Below are 8,417 nucleotides of genomic sequence, written 5' to 3' on the forward strand. Positions count from 1 at the left end.
CCGTGACAGCCGAGGGTTGTAGCAGCCACTGCCACCAGCCCCTCCTCAGAGCAGAGACTTTAATTAAAAGGTGACTAAAAAAGAGAGACCCCCCCCAATGCACCAGGTTGTTTTGGTAAAAAAGGCCAAGGTCGGCAACCCCAGTGCCAGCAGAGTCCGTGTCCCCTGGTCCCGGCTGGCTGCACAACGCAAGTGGGGGGCTGCGGGGGTGTCCTCTCTGCCGGAGGTGGGGGTGGGGGGGAACAGGCCAGCCCGAGCCCCCCTGCCGAGCACTGCGGGAGGGACGAGTCCCTCCCAGGTCAGTCAGGGCCGTTCCGGTCGGCTGGGGGATCCCCGGGGTGGTGCCGGTGCGGCCTCACCGCAAGCTGCTGCTGCTGCTGGCCTGGGAGCTGCCCACCCCCGGGTGCTCCGGGCTGTGCCGGTTCTGCGGAGGAAGGACAAGACGCATATCCCTTGAGACCTCCTGCTCGACAGCAGCACCCCTGGGGACGGCCGCTCACTGGCTCCGGGCGCTGCTGCTGCCTGGGCCAAGCTCGCTGCCCGATGGCCCCTGGGGTGGGCACAGGCTGGGAGTCAGACCCCGGCTCTCCCCACCCACCTTCTTTTTCTTCTTCTCTTTCTTTTTCCTCTTCCGTTCTGGATCCTCCTCTTTTTTCTTCTTTTTCTTCTTGTGGTCGGAGTCCGAGGGGGTTTCTGGAGACACGAGAGCACCGGATGAGCTGGGCATCCCCCAGGGCAGGACGGAAGAGGGGGCGGCTGCGGCAGCGTGGCGCAACCCCTTACCTGGGGGGACAGGATCCTGGGTGCGGCTCTGCTTGTGCTTGTGCTTGTTCTTCTTCTTGGGCGGCTGGATGTGCATCAGCCGGCACTGCTCGGGCAGCTGGAGAGGGGAGATGGGGCTGGTCAGGCCAGGCCGGGCACCCCCAGCCCCACCGCCTCCAGCCCCAGCCGTCCGCCCCCCAGCTCTCAGCCCCCGGGGCTCACCGGGCCAGCATGGAGGCGGAAGCCCGTCAGCATGGTGCCGGTGAGGGGGGTGAAGGAGCTGCCGCAGATGGGGGGCTTCTCGATGAGGGAGCGCAGGCTGCTGTTGTCGTGGGAGCCGGGCAGGTCGATCATGCCGGGCAGGTCGGGGAGGAAGTTGCTGAGCTTCTCCTTCACCTTCTTGCCGCAGAACTTGTTGTAGGCGTGCTCCAGGTTGTAGTGCGTGATCAGGTTGGTGCTGCCCGTCAGCTCCGTGGTGCCTGCGCCAGCCGCCCGCCGCGGGGAGGGGATGGGGTGCTGCTGCCGCCCAGCCGGGCCCCCCGCCCCGCTCGCCTTCCCCGCCCCCCCCCCCCCGCTGGGGCCCCCCCCGGCCCCGCTCCGCTCCCCTGCCCAGGCCCCGGGACCACCTGGCCCTGCTCCCCGCCCCGGCGACCGCCCCCCCCCCGTCTCGATCGCCCTCCCCAGCCCAGCACCGGGACCGCCCGGCCTCGTCGTTTCCCCCCCCAGCCCAAGGCCCCATTTCCCCACTCGACAGCGAGCCGCTTGCTCCCTCCCCCTGCGCGCTCATTGGCCTGCCGCGCTGTCAGTTCGCACCTCCCCGCCCCCCGCCCTCTCCCCTCATTGGCCCGTCGCGCCGCCAGTTACCGCCGCGCCCCCGCTCCGCCGCGCCGATTGGCCGAGCGCGGCGGCCGCACCCCCGCCCCGCGGCCCCGCCCCGCACCTGGCAGCTCCCGAAGCAGGTAGAAGGGGCCGGCGGCGGCCTTGCGGGCCGCGTCCTCGCCCGGCGGCGGCGCGGCGGCGGCGGCGGGGGGCGGCGCGGCCCCGGCGCCCGGCGCCTTGGCGGGCCCGAAGCCCAGGGCGGCGGCGGCGGCGGCGGCGGGCGGCGGCTCGGCCCCGCCGAACAGCGCCGAGAAGTTCTCCATCTTCCCGGCGTGCCCCGCGCGGGGCCGGCCCGCCGCCCCGCCCCGCTGCGATTGGCCGAGCGCTGCCCGCGCCCCGCCCGCTGCCCCGGTTGCTACGGGAGGCTCGGCCCCAGCCTTCCGATTGGTCGCTTCTTTCTTCCCCCCTCATTGGTCCGTCGGGGCACGGGAAGTGCTTGACAGCGCCGCTCGCTACTGGCCAGTGGGGAAGAAGTCCCGTCTCCCGCGGGCGGGCGGCCGGCCCAGTCGGAGCGGAGCGAACCGAACGGACGGCGGCCGGGAGAGCGGAGGGGAAGATGGCGGTGGTGGCGCCGCTGCTGGCGCTGTTGTACTCGGTGCCGGGGCTGTGCCGCTGGCTGGCGCGGCCCTACTACCCGCTCTCCGCCCTGCTGGCCACCGCCTTCCTGCTCGTCCGCAAGGTCCCGCCGCTCTGCCAAGGGCTGCCCTCCCAGCGGGAGGACGGCAACCCCTGCGACTTCGACTGGGTGAGGCGGCCCGGCCTGGGCCCCGCGCCCCCGGGACGGGCCCTCCTCCGGGCCTGCACCCCTAGCCCACCCGCGGGAGCGGGGAGGCCCAGTAGCCGCTGGCATCGCTCCGCTGGCGCCGTCCCGCTGCTGAGGGGCTCCCCGGGCACCGGCGAGGGTGGGGGGGGCCGTGCCTGTCGTTGCAGGGGCAGCCGCCGCCCTTGCCACCTCTCCCTCGGCATGCGGGAGGGAGGGAAAGGAGCTCCGGGAGGAGACGGGGAACCGGCAGGGACTCGGGGCCAGCAAGGCCTGGCACAGCCGCTGTTTTCCCTGTGCGAGGCTGGGCCAGGAGCAGCCTGGCTGTGGGAGGGCAGTGCGGCTGCAGCCGGCGCTGGCTGGGTGCCACGGGTGCCTCCTGCTCAAAACGTCTCTCATGTCCTCCCAGCGGGAGGTGGAGATCCTCATGTTCCTCAGCGCCATCGTGATGATGAAGAACCGACGCTCCAGTGAGTTGGGGCCTGTGCTGGGGGGTGGGCGTGGGGGGCCGTGGGGCTGCTCGGGGGGCCTCCCCCAGGGAGCCAGGTGGGTTGGGATCCGGAGGGCCAGATCTGGCCCTCCTGCCAGATCCCCCCTGGTCTTCTGGGAGGATCTGGCCCCGTCTTCTATCCTTCTCTCCCTCCCCCAGTCACTGTGGAGCAGCACATCGGGAACATCTTCATGTTCAGCAAAGTGGCAAATGCCATCCTCTTCTTCCGCCTCGACATCCGCATGGGCCTGCTCTACCTCACACTCTGCATAGGTGAGACCTGCCGGAGGGGAACCCATAGCGCCGGGGGTAGCAGCGGTGCCCCCCTGCCCTCAGCACCCGCTGTCCTCCCGTTCTCCGCGCCAGCTGGCTGGAAGGGCCAGAGCTCCCTCTTGCTGTGGGGCTGAGGCCTTGGATGCTGGACGAGGCTGCAGCTATAAGGAGTCTCCATGGGCTCGAGGGGCAGCAGTGGAAGGGGGGGGGGGGGCTCAGGAAGCACCTTGGGGGGGAAGCCTGCCTGTCCCAGGGCTCGCTCTACCTTGGTTCCCCCCCGGGCTGCTCTGGGGAAGGAGGAGCCTCCTCCCAAACCCAGCCTGGGCCTTCCAGGTGCTGGGGGGGACGGGGGGGGGCTCAGGGGCGCTGTCGTTGCAGTGTTCCTGATGACCTGCAAGCCCCCCCTCTACATGGGCCCCGAATACATCAAGTATTTCAGCGACAAGACCATAGATGTGAGTATCCCCTCCCTGGGGGGGTGCCGGGGGGCTCTGCCCGCCACCCCCCACTGAGCCCCCCACCCTCGCGGCAGGAGGAGCTGGACCGGGACAAGCGGGTGACCTGGATCGTTGAGTTCTTCGCCAACTGGTCCAGCGAGTGCCAGTCCTTCGCGCCCATCTTCGCTGACCTCTCTCTCAAGTGAGCGGCGCCTGCCGGGGGCCTCGGCGAGTCGTGGGGCCAGGGCTCATGCCCAGCCTCTGCAGTCACCTGCAGCACTCGCGGCCGTCTGTCCCTGTCCTCCCCAGGTACAACTGCTCAGGGCTGCACTTTGGGAAGGTGGACGTCGGCCGGTACACGGATGTCAGCACCAGGTCTGGGGCGAGAGGACCCGGGCAGCAGGGCCTGGGCTGGGGCAGAGTCCCTGGGAGCCCCCCAGCCCCCCTCCAGCTGCCTGGGGGTCACCCGTGGCCTCTCCCCTTCCCACCACAGGTACAAGGTCAGCACCTCACCCCTTACCAAGCAGCTGCCCACCCTCATCCTCTTCCAGGGCGGGACAGAGACCATGCGCCGGCCCCAGATCGACAAGAAGGGCCGGGCTGTGTCCTGGACCTTCTCCGAGGTGGGTGAGATGTTCTGCCCCCCTGTGGCCCCCCCCCCACCTCTGGGGCAGGATGGGGCTCGGCAGCCGGCCCGTGCCCTGGGAAGGGGCGGGGGGGGCTGCGGGGGTCCCCAGGGGTGCTGACGCTGCCTCTCGGCCACAGGAGAACGTGATCCGGGAGTTCAACCTGAACGAGCTCTACCAGAAGGCCAAGAAGCAGTCGAAGCTGCGGGAGGAGGGGCCCGAGGAGCCCCCCGGAGCGCAGGCAGCCGCTGGACACCCTGATGGGGAGACCAAGAAAGAGAAGTAGAAGCTGCCCAGTGCTGTCGCCCATCAGCGCCTCACCCTCAGCCTGGTGGCACCGGCCCCGGGGGCCCTGCCCCCCTCCCCGGCCCCGCTGGGGCCGCTCTGGCTGAGGGGAGCCCCCGGGCCGGGCAGTAGGACAGACCCCGCCCTCGGTTATTGCCCGTCCTTACCGCTGACAATAAACGGTCCGGGTCCGGGTCTGTGCCCGCGTCCGCGCTGTGTCCGTGCCCGGGGGCGGGGCCGCCTGGACCGTCGGGGGCGGGGCTTGCCGCCGGGACCGAAGGCGCCGTACTCTGATTGGCTAGCGCCGCGGCGCTGGCTGCACGGCGGGGAGGGGGAGCGGCGGGCGCGCGGGCGGAACCACCGAGCCTGCCCGAGAGGGGGGCTGTGTTACAGCGGCCCGGGCTGGCCCGCTGGCCTGGGAAGAGCGAGGCGGTCCCACGAAGCCGTTCGGCGACGGGGAGGGGGGTGGGCGGCCCTGTCCCCCAGCCCGCGGGGTCCGGAGCTCCGTTCATCCCCGACACCCTTCCTTCACCGCCCCCCCCCCCCCCCCCCGGAGGCTCGCCCGAGTGGCGGAAGCCGGCGCGGCGCCTCGCGGTCCCGGCACGTGGTCGGCGCGGCGCAGCAGGTAGGAGGTGGCGCGGCCGCGCCGTTCCCCGGGAGGGGGACCCGGGCCCTCTTCCCGCCCCGTACCGGCCCCGGCCCTTGCCCTCTCCCCGCGGCGGCATCCCCGGGACCCCCACGCCCCATCGCAGGGTGCCAGTGGGGACCCCCCTTTCCCCGCCCCGTGGGGGATCCGCGGGGACCCGCCCCTCCTGACCCCCTCCCAAAGCGGGATCCCTGTGGGCACACCCCCCCCCCCAACCGCGGGATCTCTGGGGTCCCATCCCGAGGCAGGACCCCCGCCCCCCCACCCTCCCGCTCCCCACAGCGCGACCCTGCAGTAGCCTCTCCCCCGCCGTTGCCAGGCCGGGCGGCTCTCCCCAGGATGGCTCCCCGACGGAGGAAGCGCGGGGCCCAGCAACCGGCGGCGGCCGAGGCACCGGAGGAGGCGGGCGCCCCGCAGAAGCGGGCCCGCGCCCAGGGCGAGGGCAGCCCGGGGGGGACCGGCCCCCGCGTCGTCATCGAGCACTGGTGAGCCGGCCCGAGTGCCAACGGGGGGCGGGGGGGGGGGGGGTCCCTGGGGTCCCCCCCCGGAGGCCCTGACCCCCCCCCCGTGTCCCCCCAGCAAGAGCTGACGGGTGTTCGGTCGCGAGGCGGCGGCGGTGAGCGCGGCCCTGCGGGGGGCCGTGGCCCACCTCCCCGTGGACATCAACCCCCGGCAGCCGCGCAGGAACAGCTTCGAGGTGTCCCTGGTGAAGGAGGACGGCAGCAGTGAGTGCCGGCGGATGGGCGGGCGGTGACGGCGGTGGGGGGGCTCCCAGGCACCCCTAACCCGCCCCCCCTTGCCCTCCCCAGCCGTGGAGCTGTGGAGCGGTATCAGAAAGGGGCCGCCCCGCAAGCTGAAGTTCCCCCAGCCGGAGGCCATGGTGGAAGCCCTGAAGAGCAGCTTGGCGTAGAGGTGGCGGGCAGGTGAGCAGGGATGGGGACGGGCATGGGTCAGGGACTGCATGCTGACTGCCCTCTCCCCACAGCAAGCCGGGACCGGCACCCACGGCGCGAGCATCCATGAAGAGGCGAGATGAAGTGGGGGGCACCCGCCAGTCCCAGTCCCGTCTCCGATGCCGCAGCTCCGCCGTGAGCAGCCACTGCCGGCTCCGCCTGCATCCCGCCTTGTTCCCCTGCTATTCTCCAATAAAGCTCGGCAGCCCCACAGCACAACTCTGCCAGCTCCAACACTTTATTTCAATACCGCACAGCCTCTTTGCCTGGGGTGAGGGCAGCCCTGCCTGCGTTGCCCTGAGTGCAGGCAGCGGTGGGGGGGGCAGAGCCGGTCCCCCTAGGTGAGGATGTCCACCTCCTCATCCGAGTCGGATGAGGGGCAGGGCCAGATGCAGATGGTGCCGGGTGGCAGGCACGGCTCCACCGTTCCCACATCCACCTCTTCCTCCTCGGGGTCACCTGGGGGGTTCCCCAGCGACATCACCTGCCTGCAGCCCTGCTGGGGGGCGGGAGGCACCCGGCCCTGCTTCCTCCAGGCTGCCCGGGGGGGCCGCCGGGGGGAGGAGCGCCTGCCCGCTCGCCCCAGTGCACCTGCACCCGGGGGGGGCTGTGATTCCAATGCCCCTATGTCACCTGCTGCCAGAGCGCTGGGCGCGGTGGGGGGCTGCTTCTCCTGTACCACCTCCCAGCACCCCCCGCTCTCCACCTTCCGCAGCTTCACCCGCCCCACAGGGCCAGGGCTGGGGCGCAGGGTCCCCAGAGAGCATGGCCGCCCCCGCGGGGAGACATCGCTGCTCCCAGGGGGGACACCGGCACCGCCGGGCTCAGCCCTGCCACCCACTGCCGGGGGGGAGCCGCGCTGGGGAGGGCGCAGGCAGGAGCGGTCGAGCTGCCGCTGGGGTCCTGGCCTCACCAGGCGTCCCCCCTGGAGCTGCAGTGACTCGAGCTCCGTGACGCGGAGGCGGCGGGCAGCTGCCAGCACCTCCTGCACCTCCTCCCGCGTGGCCTCCAGCTCGGCGGTGTAGAGGAAGCGCACCAGCTTGCGCAGCGCCCCAATCTTCAGCCCCGCCAGCTCCAGCACCACCCTGTGACCCCGGGGGGGCAGCTCCCGGCCCAGCCGCTCCATGAAGAAGGGGCTGCAGACAGAGAGGACGCAGCAGTGGGCCACCACCGCCTCGCCTGCAAAGCAACAGCAGCCATCACCACCCTGCAGCCCCCCTGCTCTCCCTGATCCTCCTTGGGGGCTGCAGGTCCCCTGAGGGCGCCGGCACCTCCGTGGGCCACCCTGCCCGCTCACCTTCAGCCTGCAGGACAGCATCACAGAAGACATCCGCTCGCTGCTGCTGCTGGTGGAGGTGCTGGAAGGCCGTGCGGAGCAGGCGGGTGCTGCGGTAGAGCAGCCTCGGGGTGGGCCGACGGAGAGCTCATGGGCACCCTGCGGAGACAGCGCAGCGCTGGGGACACGGGGATCAGCACCCGCCTCCCCCCCTTCGGGCTGGTCTGAACGGTTTGGGACGGGGACGTAGCGGGGCCTGCGCGGGAGCACGGGCGCGGCCACGCAATCGTCCGCGCAGTGGCACGGCCGCCGAAGAGGCCCCGTGCACCTGCGCACCGGCCCACGCAGCCGTGCAACACCTCTGCAAAGCCCCGCACGCCCGTGGGGCGGCCGGCGGGTCCGTCCAGCCTCGGCGCAACGCCCCACGTGCCCCCGCCAAGCCCCGGGGCTCCGTTCGGCCACCAGAGGGCGCGAGCCACGGCGATTCTGGGGGGGGAAAACGGGCGGGTTTGGAGCCCGCCGCCTGCCCCTCGGCCTGCCTCCGGTCTGAGGCGCGGCCGCAGGGCCTCGGCCCCCGCCCCGGGCGGGCAGGGCCGGGCCCGCCGCGTACCTGCCGGCGGGGGGTGGAGGCTGCCGCCGAGGTCCCGGGGGCCGAGGCCGAGGACAGGACGAGGACGGGCACGGGCACGGGCACCGGCACCGGGCGGCCGCGCGGCCGCGCCGCCTCCCCACAGCACGCGCGCGCCTCGCGGCCGCAGCCTCGCGTGGCCCGGCGGCTGGCCCCGCCCAGCAGCGGCCCCGCCATTGGCCCACTGCCAGCCACTCGCACCCGGCCAGCCAATGGCGGCTCGGCAGGGGCTGTGGCGGGAAGGGCGCGAGGGCGGGGCTGCCGGCGGAGGCGCCGGGGGCCGGGGCCGCCGCCATGGCGGGGGCGGCCCGAGCCCTCCCGGCGGCACCGCAGCGGGGAAGAGGCCCCGCTGCCGTGGCCGGAGGGAGCCGGCGGGGCGGCGGGCTGTGTGTGTCCTTGCGG

The 8,417-nt window shown here is 72.9% G+C and overlaps 4 protein-coding genes across 5 annotated transcripts; 2 read left to right on the plus strand and 2 right to left on the minus strand.

Annotated features, from left to right (window-relative positions):
* Positions 1 to 45: 45 nt before the first annotated feature.
* Positions 46 to 1,925, minus strand: MED19 (mediator complex subunit 19). Its single transcript, XM_052810886.1, has 5 exons — positions 1,703 to 1,925; positions 985 to 1,241; positions 784 to 880; positions 599 to 693; positions 46 to 424 (listed from the first exon to the last, which is right to left on the minus strand). Exons 1-5 carry the CDS (start codon positions 1,902 to 1,904, stop codon positions 356 to 358), a joined length of 720 nt encoding a protein of 239 aa, XP_052666846.1. The 5' UTR covers positions 1,905 to 1,925; the 3' UTR covers positions 46 to 355.
* A 210-nt stretch (positions 1,926 to 2,135) lies between these two features.
* TMX2 (thioredoxin related transmembrane protein 2) lies at positions 2,136 to 4,709 on the plus strand. The gene is made up of 8 exons (XM_052810879.1): positions 2,136 to 2,386; positions 2,811 to 2,871; positions 3,051 to 3,164; positions 3,543 to 3,619; positions 3,697 to 3,803; positions 3,911 to 3,976; positions 4,095 to 4,224; positions 4,367 to 4,709. The coding sequence occupies exons 1-8, from the start codon at positions 2,198 to 2,200 to the stop codon at positions 4,511 to 4,513; spliced, it is 891 nt and encodes a 296-aa protein (XP_052666839.1). The 5' UTR covers positions 2,136 to 2,197; the 3' UTR covers positions 4,514 to 4,709.
* Positions 4,710 to 5,120: 411 nt separating this feature from the next.
* SELENOH (selenoprotein H) lies at positions 5,121 to 6,330 on the plus strand. Of its 2 annotated transcripts, XM_052810889.1 has the most exons (5): positions 5,121 to 5,137; positions 5,478 to 5,643; positions 5,738 to 5,883; positions 5,968 to 6,081; positions 6,144 to 6,330. In XM_052810889.1, the coding sequence occupies exons 2-4, from the start codon at positions 5,498 to 5,500 to the stop codon at positions 6,066 to 6,068; spliced, it is 393 nt and encodes a 130-aa protein (XP_052666849.1). In that variant the 5' UTR covers positions 5,121 to 5,137; positions 5,478 to 5,497; the 3' UTR covers positions 6,069 to 6,081; positions 6,144 to 6,330. The 2 variants fall into 2 exon arrangements, with proteins under 2 accessions (XP_052666849.1, XP_052666850.1); XM_052810890.1 differs by lacking the exon at positions 5,121 to 5,137 and having other exon boundaries at positions 5,421 to 5,643; positions 6,148 to 6,330.
* Positions 6,331 to 6,337: 7 nt separating this feature from the next.
* BTBD18 (BTB domain containing 18) lies at positions 6,338 to 8,079 on the minus strand. Its single transcript, XM_052810885.1, has 3 exons — positions 7,998 to 8,079; positions 7,409 to 7,546; positions 6,338 to 7,290 (listed from the first exon to the last, which is right to left on the minus strand). The coding sequence occupies exon 3, from the start codon at positions 7,235 to 7,237 to the stop codon at positions 6,449 to 6,451; it is 789 nt and encodes a 262-aa protein (XP_052666845.1). The 5' UTR covers positions 7,238 to 7,290; positions 7,409 to 7,546; positions 7,998 to 8,079; the 3' UTR covers positions 6,338 to 6,448.
* Between the last annotated feature and the right edge of the window lie 338 nt (positions 8,080 to 8,417).

Source organism: Harpia harpyja, chromosome 16 (genome assembly GCF_026419915.1).
Source record: "Harpia harpyja isolate bHarHar1 chromosome 16, bHarHar1 primary haplotype, whole genome shotgun sequence".
NCBI lineage: Eukaryota > Metazoa > Chordata > Aves > Accipitriformes > Accipitridae > Harpia > Harpia harpyja.